Below are 20,738 nucleotides of genomic sequence, written 5' to 3' on the forward strand. Positions count from 1 at the left end.
TATATAAAAAAAGGAATACAAAGTTGCCTGCAGTAGAGGAGCAGAGCGGGATGGAAGGTCAACAATTGGAGATTGCATGCAGAGGGTGGTGGCGCCACCTGGGTGAAGACATACGGAGTTGCATTAAGCGGGGGCTCGGGCCAGTTTTGCAAAAGAGGGAGCAACCCATAGCGAGGTTGCTATTGGCGCATCTGACAAGGGAACGGGCTGGGCCAGTGGTGGCGGGCCTGAGCATTGGACGGCAGGGTGGCCGAGCTACTGATCAAGAGAAGGCTGCAGGGCAGCCCTACAAAGGTGGGAGGAGTTTACAGAAAAGGGGAAAGCCACGGGGTGGATGTAGTACAAGACGAGGAGGTGGCGCTGTGTTTTGGGCCGCCAGTGATGGCATGAGACAGGAGGGAGCCGGTGGTGGACCTGAGCACGAGAAGGTGAAGCGCCGAGGGTGGCCAAGGAGTAGAGGATGGAGAGGGGCTGAATAGGCAGCGCTACAATGAAGAGGGAAAGCCAGGGCAACCAGGGGGCGCCAGGAGCCATCAATGAGGGAGGGTGTGATGCCGAGAGCCAGAGCATAGGGAGAAGGGAGATCTGCACAAAGAGAGGGGTTGCTGAAACCAGAGGAGAAGGAGTCGATCAGGACAGTGGAGGCCATAAGGGGGCTGGCTGAGGGGTGTCGAGTGCTACAGAGAAGAGAGGCGACCAAGAGAGCTTGTCCAAATGCAATAATGGATAGTGCTATAACCTACCGACTGTAAGCAAAAGAAAGTTCGAGAGTATACAAAGTCGGAGTACATACAAAGGACGCAGGGAGTCCGCCGTGCTATCCTACTCCTTATGTCTTATAAATTCGTCGGATGCTTCACCAACTATGAGGAGGTTTTTTTTGGATAGATCCATCTTTGTACATATTTTTCCAATCGAATCAGCTTGAATCTCCATATGCTTGTTGTTTGAGTGATCTGTATACATCGTTTTTTATCATTCTCGCTTTTTTTCCCAAAGGTGCCAGATATATGTGTGTTTCTTAGAGATATCGGGCGTGCGAGCTTTCGATGTGCAAGTGAGAGTGTGTCAAGTATATGGGAGCTCTCTATTGGGATGCAGGGCAAGGTCAAAGGTCGAGGTGGTTGAGTGCATGCTATGATATGATCGTAATCTCGATGTTTTCATTTTTGTTTTGTTTTGACTATCTTTCATGAGTTCTTTCCATCACACGTGTGTTTGTAAGAAAAGTGAGTGGCTTCTTTGGCTACATTTCTTCTTTAGCTCTAGAAGCTATGTTATCTACATCTTAGCTCTTTCTCATAACCCCTGAGCTTCCTCACAAACTCTCCCAACAAAAGGTCCGGTGCCTTTCTGACAAGACCGCCTACTTCTTGACATATTTTTGGTGAACCCGGCGCGAAACTGCCAGGGTGAGAGTTTGTGCGTAACCATGGGTGATCATGTTGAGCAACAGGGTATACACTTTCACCCAACAACAATGCAAACGTTTTAAGCATTTTCAATGTTCATGCAACAACAACATGCCACTGAAAGAAGGGAGATTTCAGCAACGAAGGCCATACAAGCGGTCGTCAACAGAATGGATCAATTCAATGGCAAAGATGTAACCAAGTACTTACGCGAGTCTGTGAAAGAGATGGAGCTGCATCGCGTGTCAGAAGGTGAGATGATTCAAAGCTTTGAGCTAGTTATTGCTTCAAAAATTAGGGAGCATGTTAGGAAAATTAAAGATGGGCATGGGAGAAATTGGGAAGAACTCAAAGTAGCTTTAAAGGAGGAATATTTCATGGAGGACTCTGAGAGAGTAACCAAAAGGACATTCTTAGAATGGGTAGTCAAGCCAAAGCAAGGACTATCAATAACAGAGCTACTTAGGAAATTTAAGCGGCGCTATGTACAACTCACAAGGACAGAAAGGGCCACACTAGATGGAGAGAAGACAGATCGTTTCTTACAAGCTGTAGGTAAAGAGTTTCAAGAAAATTTGGAGCTTCTTCTTGAAGATAAAGATGCTGAGCAAGGACTAAAGACCGACTGGAATGAAGTTGAAGGTGCTGTCTCGTTGCTTGCCAAATGACAAAGAAGGAGGGAAAAGATGGTAGTAAACACTACAAGTCCTTCAACCTCAACTTCTGACAAAATGGTAAAGCCTACTTTTATCGCTCCTAAGTTTGATGAGTCCATGCTAGATGAGCTTGTGAAGGGAATGTGTGACTTGAAGGTGAAGCTTGCAAAGCTTGAAGAAGAAGGCCAACCATCAGGGCCACTTCCTAGGCAAAGACAACAACCCAAAGAAGGGTTTGTTAACAGATGTATTTGGTGTGATAGTACAGACCATGTAAGAAGGGATTGTGGTGATTTTAGTGATGCTTTGTCAAAAGATGTTGTCTTTTTTAAGGATGGTAAAATCCACTTAAGAGAGATAGGTCTACTCTTGAGAAATAACTTTGGGAAGGGGGGAATGCAAACCTTAGTTGAAGATATGGCAACTAACCATGCCACCTCTTCAGTTGAGGCAGCTACTTATGGAGTAAAAATTGAGCATCTTACTGATGAAGAGGTGAGTGACCATCATGGTCAAATTTGACCAAATGTCATGCAATTAGCTAAAAAGGGAAAGCTTACAAAAGAGATTCTACATGAAGCAGGTGATTTCATACGTCTAGAAACAAGATGGAATGATCTAGTGGACTCATTGTCAGTGCATGCCTACATTACAAAATGCCAACAAAATGAGGCAATTGTAGAAGAGAAGCGGAGACGTGAGAATGTTGATGAAGGACCATCAAAAAGAGCTTCTAGAAGTGGAGGAAGGAGCGACTCAAATCCTTCTCAAACACCTTTGATACAAGGAGCATCTCCACCTAAAGTACTCATGGAGGAGTCTACAACAGGAAAGAAGAAAAAACCAACAAAAGGTAAGACAAAAGACCCAACTTATAAACTACAATCTGATATTGAGGTTGCTACAAATTTAAACAAAGTCTTGGAGGAAAGGATCTTGAATATCAAGATTGAGTTTACTCTGGGAGAAGTTCTTGGCATAGCAAAGCGTGAATTCCATGAGGAGATCATTGACATCATCAAGAGGAAGAGGCAAACCCTTGCAGAAGTTTCTCATCCACAGGTTGAAGGGGAAACCTCGAAGACACAAGGGATGCAACTGCTAAATAAGGAGGATGATGGAGCTGTAATAGGATGCTACCAATCTAGTGGGAGAGTGAAGCAAGTGCATTTCTCAAATGATGATGAAGAAGTTGAAGATATTCCTAGGAGAAACTATTCACGAAGTCACTGGACAAGGGCTACTACAGAAACTTTGGTCAAGGTAGATGATCTTGAAGAGCCATTTGTTGCCTTGATTGACCATGGTTCAGACATAAACATAATATCAAAGAGTCTTTACAACAAGTGCAAATGGACGATGGACACAGATCATGGCTGGATGGTAAAAGTGACAAACAATTCATCCGGTGAATTGTATGCAGCATATATGTCTAGGTGTGAAGGTGACAATAGGTGATGTAAAGATTGACCAAAACTTCTTTGTACAGGATACATCTTCATATCATCTCATCCTTGGATAGCCCTACATTGTGGGAGTTCGAATGAAAACAAAGGTAATGGACAATGGTTCAGCATATGCTAGGATACGTAGCAAAGATGGTAAACGTGCTGTACAATACACAGTTTGTGTGAACCATGAAAGAAATCGTGGCAACCTCAGAGAACATCCTCTACCAAAGGTGAGCAAAGAGTTTCATGACCATAGGAAAATGATGGGTTTTGGCCAAGTACCATTGTAAAGCGGGATTGCAGTGATACAGAAATAAAAAGGGTCTCGCCTGATCCAAAAATAGGTGAAACTTTCTCAATGAGATTCTTGGTAACAAGGAATGGATCAGTATGTTTTACAAAACTTGAAGATTTAAAGAGATGTGAGAGGCAATATGTGCATAATGTACAAATAGGCATGAAAAAGAGTGGGTTGCTGAAGCCTACTGAAAATGTTTTGGGTTTGTGTGAACAAGTTTCTTTTGTAGATACTATGGGTGAGCTTGATGCTATAATGAGGTCTAGTTTGCATCTTGAAAATGAAGTTGTGGAAGTTCGCTCTATGGAAATGTACCAAGTAATAGAAGCCTTTAAAGAAATCCAAACAGTTGGCCCAGAAGTCCATGTTGAAACTAAATACAAGAGTGTAGCAAAGAAGGTGAAACCAGTAGCTTCACCCTTACCACCCAACAACAAGGAAAAGATTGAGCAGGCTTCTTTACAACCAAGTTTGAGGAATCCTAAAAAGATCGGGCATAGCTTCACAAAGGAGTCTTTTCAAGAGTTGCAGATTGGTTGCGAGGAGTTTCTAACACAGGAGGAGACAAAGAGCTTCAACGAAATGCTTTCAAAGCATGGTAAGGCTGTTGCATTTGAGCCACATGAGATAGGATGTGTTGATCCTTCTATTGTAGCTCCTATGGTAATTTTCACAATACCTCATGTGCCTTGGAATCTGCGGCCTATTCCAGTTCCAAAGGCTCATTTGCCAAAGTTAGTAGAGCTACTGAATGAAAAAATCAAAATGGAAATCTTGGAGTCTTCTTGTGCTCCATACTCAAACAGGTGGTTCACAGTTCCAAAGAAGAATGGTTCTCTACGCTTCATCCAAGATATGCAACGAGTAAACAAGGTGACAATTAGAAGTGTAGGTACAAGTCCAATTGTGGATGAGTTTGCAGAGGCGTTTGCACGGAGGGCAATCTACTCAATGGGGGATCTCTATACAGGGTATGATCAATTTCAGCTTGCAATCGAAAGCAGAGACTTGACAACCATGAGGACACCTTTGGGTTTGGTAAGGATGTGTACCTTGCCACGGGGAGCAACTAACTCAGTTGCACATATGATGAATGGGATGAATAAGGTCTTACGTGACTTTATTCCTAAAATCACAATGCCTTTCATTGATGATTTGCCTATCAAAGGATGTGAAGAAAGTGACAAAGATGAATCTTTGGATCTCAAGGGATGTCGCAGGTTTGTGGTAGATCACATAAATGATTGTGATAAAATTTGTCTAGGTTGGAAGAAGTGAATCTTACATTGTCAGGGAAAAAGTCTATGTTTGGTGTCAATGAAGTACTCATTGTGGGGCACATGTGCGGGCCATATGGTAGGAAACCTTGTCCAACAAAGGTAGATGGCATCCAAAGAATGAAAGAAACGTGCACTAGCATCACTGAGGTTAGAAGGTTTCTGGGAGCATGTGTCTTCTATGTTATTTGGATTCCACATTATGCACATGTAGCTTATCCTCTTTATCAGCTGCTTAGAAAGAATCAGAAGTTTAAATGGACAGAAGCACATGTAAAATCCATGAAAAAGCTAAAGGAGTTGCTACAGTCAGCAACAACTTTGAGAAAGGTAGACTATGAGTGTCAAAGGCCAGTAATTGTGACAGTAGACACCAGTCCTATAGGGATTGGATGGGAAATAGGGCAAGATGACAAAGAAGGACACATGTATGTGGTAAGATTTGGAGCAAAGGTACTAAGTGCTCGCCAAAGAAACTATCCACAGATAAAGAGAGAGCTATGGGGTATGGTTACAGCCTTGAAAAGTGGGAAAGAGTATCTAATTGGTGCATGTGTGGTTGTAGAAACAGATTGTCTACCACTTCTTGGGATGATTACAAGTTGCTCAACGCCAGACATTGCTATGTTGCGGTAGATTGCCTACATTAAGTCCTTAAATATTGAGTTTAAGCACATTGCAGGTAAAGACAATACAGTGACAGATATGCTATCAAGGGCAAGGTATGAAGATGAGTCACAAATGATTGATGAGGGAGATGATGTAGGCACAAAGTTCTATTCTATCTCTCATGTCAAAGGTAACAATGTCTGCATGACTTATTCACTTGAATTGTTCTTGAAAGATCTTTATGAAGGTGATTGGCTTTCTATTAGAAGGTACTTGAGTACTCTAACAAAACAGGATGATTGGTCTGAACAAGAATTCAAGAGGATACGTAGGAAAGCATATGGGTACTTTTTAAGGGATGGTTACTTGTGGAAGCATCCTAAACAAAAGGGTGCTACACCACAATGGGTTATATGTAAAAAAGAGACTCAAGTAAAGCTCATGCAAGAGTTTCATGAGAGTCTATGGGTTGGACACAGGGGTGTGTGGACAACCTTCTCCAAGTTGAAAGAAAAATACTGGTGGAAGGGTATGTATAAAGATGTATCTCAGTTTGTAGAGTCATGTGTAACTTGTCAAATGTATTCAAATGTCCGACATCGTGATGGATTGCACCCTACATATTCACTAGCCATGCGCTATAAACGGGTTGTGGATCTAGTCACAATTCCTTTAGGACTCTGGCAGATGAGATACTTGGTTCTTGCACGAGAGGACCTAACTAACCAAGTTGAAAGAAGAGCATTAAGAGCTAAAACTACAGAAGCTGTGTGCAAATTCCTTCTTGATGAGGTGATTTGCCATTATGGTTGTGTGGGAAAGATCACTGCAGATAGAGGTGAGCTGGATGCCGAAGAAGCAAGGGACTTCTTTTCTAGATTAGGAATCAATCTTTCTCTTACTACAGCTTACAACCCTGAAGAAAATGGAAAGAGTGAAAGAGGGCATCCTCCTATCATTAAAGCTTTGGCCAAGGCTTACGAAGGAAGAGTTGGTGAGTGGCCAAAACTGTTACCATATGCTTTATGGGCTAATCGTACAACACATAGCTCAGTAAATGGCTACATGCCTGCGGAGCTAATGTATGGTCAAAAGCCAGTGATGCCAATTGAAGATACAATCCCACATGGAATGTACTACCTTGGCAAGAGGGGCTTAACAGGGAAGATCTCCTTGCACTGCGTATAAGGCAGCTAGAGAGAAGACCTAGAGACATTGAAGCTGCAAAAGAACGACTCAAAAATGCGAAAAACAAGGACTACTTTGATAAGCGACATCGACTCAGGAGCAAAGCAATTGACAAAGGTGACTGGGTTTTAGTGTATGATAGTAGCCTTGATAACCACCACACAGTCACGCGTAAGTTCTCAAAAAGATGGTTTGGAGCGTATGTTGTAAAGCATGTGCATGAAAATTCTACTTACAGTTTTTATGAACTAGATGGTACAAAAGTAAAGATTCCCATTGCAAGAAAAAGGATCAAAATGTTTAAAAGAAGAGGAGACAATGATCTAGAAGATGTTGATGAGGAAGAAGAGCAAAACACAAGTGAAGATCAAAGTGAAAATGAAGCTCTGGAATCATCCAGTGAAGAAGAAAGCAAGGAAGATGTACAAGAGTTCTGATCTTACAAAGAGACAATGTGGGACATACAAGAGGATGTGCAGGTTTAGAGGGGGTGGATGTCATGTTGTGGCACGTATATAGTGGAAACGGGCATTAAACGATTTATCTTGTGACTTTTTGACACATAAGTATACTTCATATAATACTCATATGAATAAATAAAAGCTTTCTACCATACCTTAGTATTACCTTTGAAGTAATGTAAATGTACATTACTATTAGAAAGTACTGCAAGAGAAGTATCAATGATTGTGCCTCTTTTTGTCTGGGGGGAAAGCATTTGTATATTTCTTCTAATATCTCAGCTATACCCTACCATATATAAATTATTTTCTTCTTTTCACATTTATTTAATAATATAACCCTTCAATAATGCATACCTTCTTGGATACATACAAGAGGGAAGGGCCTACTAGAAGACTTTATGAAAAGGAAGATCCAAAGCTTCTTGGACCATCCCAATTTGAAAATCCCGACCTAAGGGCGTGGCGAAAAGGCCAAAACCAGGTCAAGCTCTTTTAGTAGGCCAATTTTTCCTTTTGAAGCATGTCAATCCGAGTTACAGGTCAAAAGTTACAGGGAAACCAGTGAAAAACCTTCTCACAACTACACTGCAAGAAAAGATGGTAAACAGGTGAATCATGTGAAAAGAGGTAATCTTGGTCTTTTTCCATAAAATAAAATATTTGGAGGATAAAAGACACAAGCATGTGAATGTGACACCTCAAAGATGCCTTGAAGGAAAAGACACACAAGTTGGGACCCCCTGTTGGAGCCACACAGAAGATGCCTAGGTGGGGCCCACATACATCATGCACCCACATGGAGCCTCAACGAACAAAAATGACGAATTTCATGATATTTTGAGTCCTAATATTTTCCATTTTAAGAAATATCCAAAGAACACTTGATTTGGGCTAACTCTTTAGCCTAATCAAGTGATTATGTAAAACATGGCTCCCTCACCTATAAAAAGGGAAACCTTCTCTTCATTGAGGCAAGTTATGAGTGAGTGAGAATAGCTCAATTCCATAGTGACACACTCATCTTAGTGCCACACTTTCTCTTGAAGAAAGGCTGAAGTCTTGCCTCATCTTCTCTCTCCATTAAGGTGGTGGCGATTGCTCTCATGTAAGATATATGTTTCTAGTTTTTCTTTCACTTGCATATCTAGTCCAATACTTTTCTCTAACTCCATCTCTATCCCTCATTATTTATCTTTAATACCACCGCCACACTTAGATCTATCTCTAATTCTATCTTTATTCCTCCTTTCATCTCTCTTGTTGTGTCCTAATTGTTTCATTCGAAGGTATTCAAGCAGCAATCTTTTCAATGTAACGGGCACAACCTTCTTGCGCAAAACAATTATGTGCACAAGGTTAGTAACCATATCTTCATCTTTCACAAGCACCTCTCTCTCTTAAGGTTCTCATTCTCTTCCACAAACTCTAGAATCTCCTTGCTACAGGTACTTCTCTCCCCGCAGTATCCTTATTGCCTTAGGGCAACAATAGGGCTTGGGAGAGAAACTCTCTTCTTCTTCTCCTTTCACTTCTTTCACACCTTTATCTTTGAACATACTAAGTATATCATTGATGAATAACCATAATCCACATAGAGAAAATTTTTTTCAATTCCATTCAGTGCAATCTATTAGTGTCAACATTTGGATTAGTCGAAAGATTCACTTTCAGCAACGCATAGTGTTTCTTTTTGGTCCTGAAAGGCTCAACGAAATACTTCTCTCACCAGATCCCATCATACTACCTATTATTAACTATGACTTCTCTTTTGATGTGAATGTGGTTATTTTATTATGAATCAAGAGGATTTGTACTCACAACTAATCCCCATCGCTAGACAAAACATATACATTATAGTAAGCACAAAGCTACAGTTCCAAAGAGCAATCCTGTAATAGGACTAATATTTGAAGTTCTTAAAGTCGAAAAGAATGTAGCAGGGCATATCTTTCGTTAGCACGATTTGAAAGATTGTTGAATAGTCTATTAAATAGACCTTATACGAATGAGTTGAAATATTAAGAGAGAACATATATTCTTTTTTTTTAATAATACACTAAAGACGGATTTGATAAAGATTAATGAATAACAGATAGTCTGTCTATGAATAGTAAAATTGAGATTTTTATTAATATCAATGTTTTATATTTATGTGTTTTAGCTTAAAATGCACGAGTAGGCTTAAAATAAGTTGTAAAAGTAGTGGATACCCAAAAAAATAGAGGTTTTATGAGTCGCGACCTAAAAGTTGCGTTTTTAGCCAAACAGAGACGTTTTTCGCAATTCTGTCTACGTTGTCTTGTAGACCAGACCTATTCCCGTCGTTTTGAGTACCTGGATTGCTCTGTTCTGAGTTCGTTTATAAAAGTTATGATGAAAACAAACAGAAGGCAGTAGCAGTGTAATGTACACAGGGACAGACAGACCTACAACATCATACAGTTCTCCCTGCTATCAACCAAGAAGTGGATTGTTTCTTCATGGTGATGCAGAAATCAATGTGTGAAACAGGATCTGTGCAAAGTGTCATGATAGAAATCTAACCTTTACGGATCGCTTAGCGATCACGTTCTTATATTATTCTCGCAGGTATACTTGGTACGAAAATCATGCAAGCTTTTCGAGGAAAAGAAGGATAAAAGCACGACGGGTGGTGCGTTTGGGGATCATTCACCGATCTCTTCTTCTGCGAGTGCGAGTGCGAGTGCGAGTGAGAGTGAGAGTGAGAGTGAGAGTGCGAGTGCGAGTGCGAGTGAGAGTGAGACACTGCATGCAAGCGAACTGAAGCTCGGGGGTGGTCGGGAGGTTCGAGCTCCGTACAACGGAGTGCGCCCATATATTTTGCTCCTCTGTTGTATCAAAACTCCACAAAGATTCATCAATACAAAGATCTCTTTCTCTATCTTTTGCTATCGATCTCTATTATTCGGTTCCCGTGACAATTGGTATCAGAGCAAGCGGTTGATTCTGGACATGGAAGGATACGAGAGGAGGATGAAGGAGCAAGAAGACCTGATTCGGCGACTATGAGAAGATCTCAAAATTGCAAATCGAGAGTGTGCTGAGGCTCTGTGGGGCAAAGCAGCACGAGAGCTTGATATCTATGTAGACCTTGATGGCCAACATGAAGGTGAAAACCATGCTAATCCACCTGGAAACAATAGTCATCGTGGTGGCACTGGGGTACCGCCAAAAGAAACGATGACGATATGGAAGAAGCGACAACCAAATCATTCTTAACGAAGGCTAAGCTTAAAGAGTTTGATGGCATAAGAAAGATATTCGAAGATTTAGAAGCGTGGATTGAAGAACTCAAAGATTGGGATTATACTTTCAATATCGAGAACACGACCACGAGACTTTCGAATGCTCGAGCAAGGTGACCGATAAGACAATACATACCAAGATGGCTCAATTGGAGACTTTTGGCGATGCGTACGATAAAGGTAAGTCATCTACTCTTTGTGATGTTTTATGTCTTTGATACGTCCTTTGAAAGCTTCTGTGAGATCGAATTTATGCGTAGAAGTTGAGATTAAAATTTGAATTTCTTAATTGATTTGGATAGTATTCATTGCTTCTTATCGTCTAAATTGATTGAGAAATTAAACTTGAAATTAAATCGAGAAGTTAAAATACTTGTGGACTTAACTAGTGGTAATAATAGTTCCACGAAAGAGTTAGTAGAAAATTTTTTTTTTTTTTCTTTGAAGAGTCGAAATCATAAAGATGATTTCTATAACATAAACATTGATATGCATGATGTTATCATTGGTATCAATTAGATCATTGAAAATCATGTTTTGATTGATTGTTAAGAAAGAAAAATATATCTTTAATCATTTGATGATGATAAGTCACACTCTTTGTGGAAAGAAAGAGATTCTAAATCTAGTTTTGGCAATGGAATTGATAAAGTGACTTAGATAAGAGTGTGAGACGTTGCTTGTGTTTGCTAATGAGATTAAAGAAGAATCTGAGGATAAACATAAAGAGACAAATCCTGAATTTATAGAGGATCTCTTACATGAATTTAAGGATGTGTTTCTGGACGATCTTCCTGGTATGCCTCCGCCTTGAGCGGTAGACCACGCCATAGATCTATATCCAGGAGCAACACCTTATTCAAGAGCTCCATATAGGTTCAATATTGATGAGCTTAAAGAGCTCAAGATACAACTTGATGATCTTTTGAAAAAAGGGTTTCATTAAGCCTAGTGTATCTCCTTGGGGTAGTCTTGTGTTATTCAAAAAGAAGAAGGATGGTACATATAGGTTATACATCGACTATAGGGGATTAAACAAACAGACCATTAAGAACAAATATCCTCTTCCTCACATAGATGAACTGCTTAGTCATTTGAGTGGTGCCACAATATTTTCAAAGGTTGATCTTCGTTCTGGCTACCATCAAATCTGCATTAAGGTCGAGGACATTCCAAAGATTTCTTTTCGTACACGTTATGGACATTATGAATTTAGAGTTCTTGCTTTTGGTTTGACTAATGCACCAACAACTTTCATCTGCTTAATGAATAATATTTTTCACCCGTATCTTGATGACTTCATTCTGGTATTCTTGGATAATATTTTTGTGTATTCTACGAATGAAGAAGATCGTGCATTGCACTTAAAGAAAACATTTGAGGTTTTGCGTGAACATAAATTGTATGCCAAAGCAAGTAAGTATTCTTTTGCAAAGGATCAGATTGTGTACTTGGGAAGAGTGATTTCTAAAGAGGGGATTCACATTGACCTTGACAAAGTTAAAACTATTGTGGAGTGGCCAACACCAAAGTCATTAAGGGATGTGAGAAGCTTTATGGGTCTAGCACAATATGAGAGAGCACACATTAAAGATTTCTCTAAGATAGCAAGTCCTTTGACCGAATTGACCAAGAAAGACAAGGGTTTTGTGTGGACTTCTACCTGTGAGACTGCTTTTGAGACCTTGAAGGCTAAAATAACAGAAAATTGTGTTTTGAAAGTTCCTGAGATGGGCAAACCATTTGTTGTGTCATGTGATGCTAGTGGTGAACAACTAGGGTGTGTTTTGACACAAAAAAGAAGAGTGGTTGCATATGAGTTTAGGAAACTAAGACGACATGAATTGAACTATGCAACACATAATCTAGAATTGCTTGCTATTATTCCTGCATTGAAACATTGGCGTTATCTTTTGCTTGGTGTCAAATTTGAATTGCGTATTGTTCATCAAAGTTTGAAGTATATTTTCACTCAGCCATTATTAAATAAAAAAACAAAGAAGATGGATTGAATTGCTGGCTGAGTATGACTTTGATTTGAAGTGTTTGTGTGGGAAAGAAAATAAAGTTGCAGATGCATTGAGTCGTAGGCCCATGTGTAATTTGTTGACTGTTGTGCAATCCGATTTGGTTGATGAGATACATGCCGAAGTTGAAAATGATTCTTTTTACATGCCTATTTTGAAATTCTTGCGTGAGAATATTGGTGAGATGTATGAGAACAGATATCACTTGTATAAGGGAAATCTGTATTATTATGACCGCTTGTGTATTCCTGCAAATTCTTCTTTTAAGAGTCAAATTCTGCATGAGTGTCATAATTCACCTTTTTGTGGTCATCTTGGATTAAATAAGACATATGAAAAGATTAAAACCTTATTCTTTTGGCTGCATATGAAATTGGATGTTAAGAATTATGTGTGTGAATGCTTTCAATGTCAACAAGTTAAAATTGAACATAAGAGGATGCCTGGTGACCTTCAACCCTTAGACATTCCTTTACAGAAGTGGGAGTCTATATCCATGGACTTTATCATTAGACTTCCTACTACTCGTGGAGGGTATGATTCGATCTTTCTGGTGGTAGATAGACTCACAACACAAGCTCACTTATTTCCTGTAAAAATAATTTATACTGCATTGACCATTGCATACTTGTTTATGAAAGAGATATTTCGTTTGCATGGCATGCCCAAGAGCATAGTGTCTGACAGAGATTCTAAGTTCACTTCACATTTCTGGAGAGCGACTTTTAACTCTATAGGTACCCAGTTACGCATGTCTAATGCTTTCCATCCTCAAAACGATGCGGAAACGGAGAGGGTGAATCGTATTTTAGAAGATATGTTACGAATGTATGTCAATGAAAACCAATCTAATTGGAATGAATATTTGCCTTTGCTTGAATTTGCATACAACAGTTCATATCATTCATCTATTAGGATGACTCCGTTTGAGGCAATGTATGGCTATAACTGTCCCACATCTATAAATTTTCTTAGCTCGAGGAATAAGGTAGAAGTGTCACGTGAGATGCTTGAGAAAATGGATAACGAGTTGGCCAAAATCAGGGGGAATATTAGAGAATCTCAAAAGAGACATAAACTGTATTATGACAAGAAACATCGTGTTGTGGAGTATGAAACTGATGATATGGTTTTTTTAACGGTTATTCTTGAGAAGTCTCATTTGATTCTTGGAAATGATAGAAGATTGTCTCCACGATTTGTTGGTCCATTTAAAATTTTGAAGCGCATTGGTTCATTAGCTTACAAATTGGAATTGCCTTCTCATGTTAAAGTGCATCATGTATTCTATGTGAGTTTATTGAAAAAGTATGTTCCTAATGTGCATCATGTTTTAGAGGATAACTCTAAGTTGAAAGATGACGGACCATTGACTGTAGAATCAGACTTAGTACTAGATGGGCGTTTTACACATATGAGAAATAGAGACATTGTGGAAGTTTTGGTTAAGTGGCAGAACTATCCAGTAGAGGATGCATCATGGGTTGATCTTAGTGTTTTGCAAAGAGAATTTTTCTCTCTTTAGACCAACTCTGAGGACAGAGTTAATTTTGATAAGGGGAGAATGTAATAGGACTAATATTTGAAGTTCTTAAAGTCGAAAAGAATGTAGCAGGGCATATCTTTCGTTAGCACGATTTGAAAGATTGTTGAATAGTCTATTAAATAGAGCTTATACGAATGAGTTGAAATATTAAGAGAGAACATATATTCTTTTTTTTTAATAATACACTAAAGACGGATTTGATAAAGATTAATGAATAACAGATAGTCTGTCTATGAATAATAAAATTGAGATTTTTATTAATATCAAGGTTTTATATTTATGTGTTTTAGCTTAAAATGCATGAGTAGGCTTAAAATAAGTTGTAAAAGTAGTGGATACCCAAAAAAATAGAGGTTTTATGAGTCGCGACCTAAAAGTTGCGTTTTTAGCCAAACAGAGACGTTTTTCGCAATTCTGTCTACGTTGTCTTGTAGACCAGACCTATTCCCGTCGTTTTGAGTACCTGGATTGCTCTGTTCTGAGTTCGTTTATAAAAGTTATGATGAAAACAAACAGAAGGCAGTAGCAGTGTAATGTACACAGGGACAGACAGACCTACAACATCATACAGTTCTCCCTGCTATCAACCAAGAAGTGGATTGTTTCTTCATGGTGATGCAGAAATCAATGTGTGAAACAGGATCTGTGCAAAGTGTCATGATAGAAATCTAACCTTTACGGATCGCTTAGCGATCACGTTCTTATATTATTCTCGCAGGTATACTTGGTACGAAAATCGTGCAGGCTTTTCGAGGAAAAGAAGGATAAAAGCACGACGGGTGGTGCGTTTGGGGATCATTCACCGATCTCTTCTTCTGCGAGTGCGAGTGCGAGTGCGAGTGCGAGTGAGAGTGAGAGTGAGAGTGAGAGTGCGAGTGCGAGTGCGAGTGAGAGTGAGACACTGCATGCAAGCGAACTGAAGCTCGGGGGTGGTCGGGAGGTTCGAGCTCCGTACAACGGAGTGCGCCCATATATTTTGCTCCTCTGTTGTATCAAAACTCCACAAAGATTCATCAATACAAAGATCTCTTTCTCTATCTTTTGCTATCGATCTCTATTATTCGGTTCCCGTGACAAATCCGTAGCTTATTTGGACAACAAAGATTAAATATCATTAACTCATCCATTAACCCTTTTATCCTACCCATGATACGATATGATCGTAATCTCGATGTTTTCATTTTTGTTTTGTTTTGACTATCTTTCATGAGTTCTTTCCATCACGTGTATGTTTGTAAGGAAAAGTGAGCGGCTTCTTTGGCTACATTTCTTCTTTAGCTCTAGAAGCTATGTTATCTACATCTTAGCTCTTTCTCATAACCCTTGAGCTTCCTCACAAACTCTCACAGCAAGAGGCCTGGTGCCTTCCTGGCAAGACCTCCTACTTCTTGACAACGGGCTTGGACATTAGTTGTTTGCAGATTGTGTATCTGGATGTGTGTTTGTTAGAGGATAGGGGTGTTGTGAGATCACTGAGCTATATAGAGGCATTGAGTTTATGTGATGGTGGTTTTCCCATTTCCCCCTTTCCATCTTGTGGTGCCCCCACTGAGGACCCATTGATTGCAGCCTGATCGAGTGGTGGTAAATCAAGATGAAGCAAGAGTTTGGTCGAGTGTTCAAAGGAGATGGAGATGCTGACGATTGGATAGCCGATTTTGAGCTATTTATGCTGACAGTACTGCGGATGCCAAGTGATGAAGCAAAGCTCCGGACTCTACCTTTGGTGTTGCGAGGTAAAGCAAAGGTTTGGTTTGATGGTTTAGAAGATGCTTACAAGTAGAATTGGATCAAATTTTGTGAACAGTTCTTACAATGGTATCGAAAGGTCGTGTCAGCTTTGGAAGAAGATGCAATGATCAAAGGTTTGCAACAGGACGTAAGTTCCAATTTTGATGCTTTTGTTGATAAATTTGAAGCTTATTGGGGAGATTTGGCGGATGCTACCCAAGCAACCAATGCGGGATATTTGAATCTCGAAAGTTTTTTATCATGCTTGCATCCATATGCTCGTGAGAGAGTCAATTATGAAGATCTAGGCACTTATGATGAAGCCGTCTAGGTTGCCAAAGCAAAGAGTCGAAAGATGAAGAAGAAGATGGAGGCAGGATTGCTACAGTCGGCAATCATGGTAGACAGTGGACCCAGGCCCAAGCAGATCAATGAGCATCAAGAGGTAAAAGCTCCTTTTTTTGTTGATATGAATGTGATCAAAGCACGTGAATGTGATGCCAGGATAAAAGAGTTAGAAGAAGTGCCAACCACGGCTCAAAAGGTGCAGCGAGGCATATTCAGGGTGCCACGCAGTTTGCTTCCTCAAGAGATTGAGGTCGTAAAAAATTTTCAAGAAGAGGTGCCAATTCTAGAGACAGCAACGAGGCTGACAGCCAAGGTGCAAGAATTGACAAGTGCAGAAGAGGATTTTGACAACTCTCAAAGATGTAGCAGTAGTTTGGACACAGATAGCATGTGGGAGACAGAATCCCAGTCTTCCAGGTATGAAACTTATGATGTTTTTCATGTAGAAGAAGTGGAGAGCAATATATGCGAGTTGCCTGCAAGTCATTTGAAGGTCAAAGAGAAGTATAGTGTTTCACCTTGTGTGAATCTTCCACTTGAGCAATTGTATCTTGTGTCTTGTGATGGTGAGTCCCTATTGGAGGAAGAGGTATGGTTTGATGGTGTATTAGGTCTAATTGAAGAGCAGGTTTTTGAGGATGACTTGCAGGAGATAGAAGCAGAAGCGGAGGTATGTTCAGTTGATTTGTCTATGCAGGGGGTGGGGCAACCTTGCCTTGATGGGCATTTCGAGGTGTGCCTTGAAGCTTCAGAGTTTGTGTGTGGCCGTGGAGAGTTAGCTCCGGCAGATGACTCTATGGAAGACGATCGTGAGGCTCCATGCAACAAGGAAGGTGACACCAACCTAGCAGGTGATGAGGTATTTGCTCAGGTTGAAGCTCTAGCAGGTCATGTTCTTGACTATGAGAAGGGGTCCATGGAGCCATTTACAGAGGGTTGGGATGCAGAGGGTTGGGATGCAGGTATGCAAAGGGATCAGGTTTGCTTGGCTATGCAGCAGGTGGAGGCAAATGGCAGGGTCTTGCTATTTTATGTGATGCTATGGTTACATGTGTTATTAGAAGTTTCTTTACAGGTATCTTTGTATCAGTTGCAAGGCTCTTTTGAAGTGGAATATAATGTGGAAGGTTCTGTAGCAGATGACATGATAGCTGCTTCCGGTACCAATGCTTCAAGTGGTCGAAAGCTTGTTTATGGTTTGCACAAAGGCTTGTGAATGCAGGGTGATCACGAGGCTCCATGTTATTAAGAATTGGAAGGATGGCCTATCTATTGGCCTACAAGTGCAAAGGAAGACTTGAAGATGCATGCTTTACAAGTGGATGGCCACGGCCAATGTTCTATATTTGATCCAGGTGGACTATACACTATGATTGGGGGAGCTGTGAGATTTCCATTTGACCCTGACGGGTGATTCAATAGCAGATGATTTTCTCTCTATCTCTATCCTATCTATATAGCCACTATCATTTTTCTTATGCATTCTATAGCTCTATGTTATATAGTTCTCTCTATACATACTTATTATACCTACATAATACTGTGGTTGAGCATGAATGCTCAGCGAGGGGGTGGGCAATGATGGTACAACCAAACTGTGTCGCTCTATAGAAGTGCAAGAAGTCGAAGCATAGCAGTTTGTAGGCAAGTGGCAAAGACCTTGAGCAGGTATTTGATGGTGCTAGGGGCCAGGGACATCAAGATGGAGCATTTGCTAGCAAGAGCTTCATGTATTTTTTTTCTATCACAGGTGGCAAGAGCATATGCTTATATCCCAAGGTTGGGAACAACGCAAGGGGTGTTGGATGCAGGTGCCATGAAGTTTATGCTATGGGATTTGGAGCGAGATGTCTACAAGAGACACTACTTGCCATGGTAGGTATGCTAAATGTGGAGTTTAGAAAGTTCAAAGATGTTTTTCCAACTCAACTGGTCGGAGAGCACTTCGGCCAATTGAGAGTTATGCTAGCGCAATCTAATCAACGGTCATATTAGTCACCACCTCTCTAGGCGAAGATCTTAGCACCTGAGGGCAATTCTTGTGGAACGGTCCTTGTTTCTTGACGGCCAGAAAGCTGAAGTTTTGTGTTGATGATGATAAGGCGAACTACATTGAAGTTTCTTTGAAGGGAAGTTCGTGGATCGGGTCCATGCAGTGTATGTGAAAGGAGGCCAACCTCAAATTTTTTAAAAGATGAAGTTCAACTTGGACAAAAAAAAAATTGATGCATGGCCGTGTGAAGGGCCGCCTAAGTGTGGTGTTTTTATATATATAAAAAAAGGAATACAAAGTTGCCTGCAGTAGACGAGCAGAGCGGGATGGGGGTCGACACTTGGAGATTGCATGCAGAGGGTGGTGGTGCCACCTGGGTGAAGCCATACGGAGTTGCATTAAGCGGTGGTTCGGGCCAGTTTTGCAAGAGAGGGAGCGACCAATAGCGAAGTCGCTATTGGCGCATCTGACAAGGGAACGGGTTGGGCCAGTGGTGGCGGGCCTGAGCATTGGACGGCAGGGTGGCCGAGCTACTGATCAAGAGAAGGCTGCAGGGCAGCGCTACAAAGGTGGGAGGAGTTTACAGAGAATGGGAAAGCCAAGGGGTGGCTGCAGTACAAGATGAGGAGGTGGCGCTGTGTTTTGGGCCGCCAGTGATGGCATGAGACAGGAGGGAGCCGATGGTGGACCTGAGCACGAGACGGTGAAGGGCCGAGGGTGGCCAAGGAGTAGAGGATGGAGAGGGGCTGAATAGGCAGCGCTACAATGAAGAGGGAAAGCCAGGGCAACCAGGGGGCGCCAGGAGCCATCAATGAGGGAGGGTGTGATGCCGAGAGCCAGAGCATAGGGAGAAGGGAGATCTGCACAAAGAGAGGGGTTGCTGAAACCAGAGGAGAAGGAGTCGATCAGGACAGTGGAGGCCATAAGGGGGCTGGCTGAGGGGTGTTGAGTGCTACAGAGAAGAGAGGCGACCAAGAGAGCTTGTCCAAGTGCAATAATGGATAGTGCTATAACCTACCGACTGTAAGCAAAAGAAAGTTCGAGAGCATACAAAGTCGGAGTACATACAAAGGAGGCAGGGAGTCGGCCGTGCTATCCTATCCCACTCCTTATGCCTTATAAATTCGTCGGATGCTTCACCAACTAGGAGGAGGTTTTTTTTGGATAGATCCATCGTTGTACATATTATGCCAATCGAATCAGCTTGAATCTCCATGTGCTTGTTGTTTGAGTGATATGTATACATCGTTTTTTATCACTCTCGCTTTTTTTCCCAAAGGTGCTAGATATATGTGTGTTTCTTAGAGATATCGGGCGTGAGCTTTCTATGTGCAAGTGAGCGTGTGTCAAGTATATGGGAGCTCTCTATTGGGATGCGGGGCAAGGTCAAAGGTCGAGGTGGTTGAGTGCATGTTGGGTGGTCGGGTACGAGCTTGGACATTAGTTGTTTGCAGATTGTGTATCTGGATGTGTGTTTGTTAGGGGATAGGGGTGTTGCGAGATCACTGAGCTATATAGAGACATCGAGTTTATGTGTTGGTGGTTTTCCCATTTCCCTCTTTCCAACGTTAAAGAGGTTAATGAGGTGTATTTTGGGAATTTTTGAGAAATTGAAGGCTATTTTTGGTCAAATATGAGGGGTAGATCAAAAATTTGTGGTTAGAGATGTATACTAGGTTAATGAGAGGTATTTTGGAAATTTTGGAGAATTTGAACGGTATTTTGGGACTTTTTGGTCAAATATGAGGAGAGGGAAATTTTGGTAATTTTTCCTTTATTTTATGGTTCAGAGAGTACTTTTTGGCCCGAGAAACATTCAAAGTTTGAAATTTGAATTTCAACTCTAAAGTGTGGCCCCTTTACTGGTTTGGTTGTCAGACACACATACCCTCTGTCTCTCTCTCTCTCTCTAGATTTGAATTTCAACTCTACAGTGTGGCCCCTTTACTAGTTTGGTTGTCAGACAGGAGACGGGCAAAGGCTAAAGGATGAATGCACACAAGCGAGGATCCAGAGAAGAGGGGCGAGCGTCAAAGCCACACAGGAAGAGCAGAAGAGGGTCTAGGCGGTGAAATCTTACTGCTCTATCTCTTTCTACCTGCATCGAGAAAACCCTAACTTCTCTTCATCCGCTTCACCTCCCCTACGTGTCGCAACCTTCTCTAGCCCGCCCACCTTGGTCTCTTCTCACGCTATCCAACTACTCGTCGACGTGTGTTGTCTGCCCCTGCCTGTCCAACATGTGCTTTCCTAACTGCTCGTCGTCTGCTACGTGCCCCTGCCTGTTTGACATCCACCTGCTCGACGTGTATCTGCCCACTGATTTTTTCTAACCAAGAAGGGCATGCTTGTTATTCTCCTAGTTTTTAGTCAAAAGTTAAGCTTTTGCTTACTCATTTTTCCTAACCGCCGAGAATGGCAAGCTTGTAATTATCCTAGTTTTTAGTCAAAATTTGAAGCTTTTTCCGGTGT

General features: G+C 41.1%; 1 protein-coding gene and 1 pseudogene across 1 annotated transcript; one reads left to right on the forward strand and one right to left on the reverse strand.

Moving 5' to 3' along the window:
- Positions 1–15,788: 15,788 nt before the first annotated feature.
- On the forward strand, positions 15,789–17,489 carry LOC147432862 (uncharacterized; annotated as a pseudogene).
- A 1,186-nt stretch (positions 17,490–18,675) lies between these two features.
- On the reverse strand, positions 18,676–20,026 carry LOC147432863 (uncharacterized). Its single transcript, XM_086491669.1, has one exon. It carries the CDS (start codon positions 19,188–19,190, stop codon positions 18,828–18,830), a length of 363 nt encoding a protein of 120 aa, XP_086347795.1. The 5' UTR covers positions 19,191–20,026; the 3' UTR covers positions 18,676–18,827.
- Between the last annotated feature and the right edge of the window lie 712 nt (positions 20,027–20,738).

Source organism: Adiantum capillus-veneris, chromosome 20 (genome assembly GCF_014529385.1).
Source record: "Adiantum capillus-veneris isolate H3 chromosome 20, ASM1452938v2, whole genome shotgun sequence".
Taxonomy (NCBI): Eukaryota; Viridiplantae; Streptophyta; class Polypodiopsida; order Polypodiales; family Pteridaceae; genus Adiantum; species Adiantum capillus-veneris.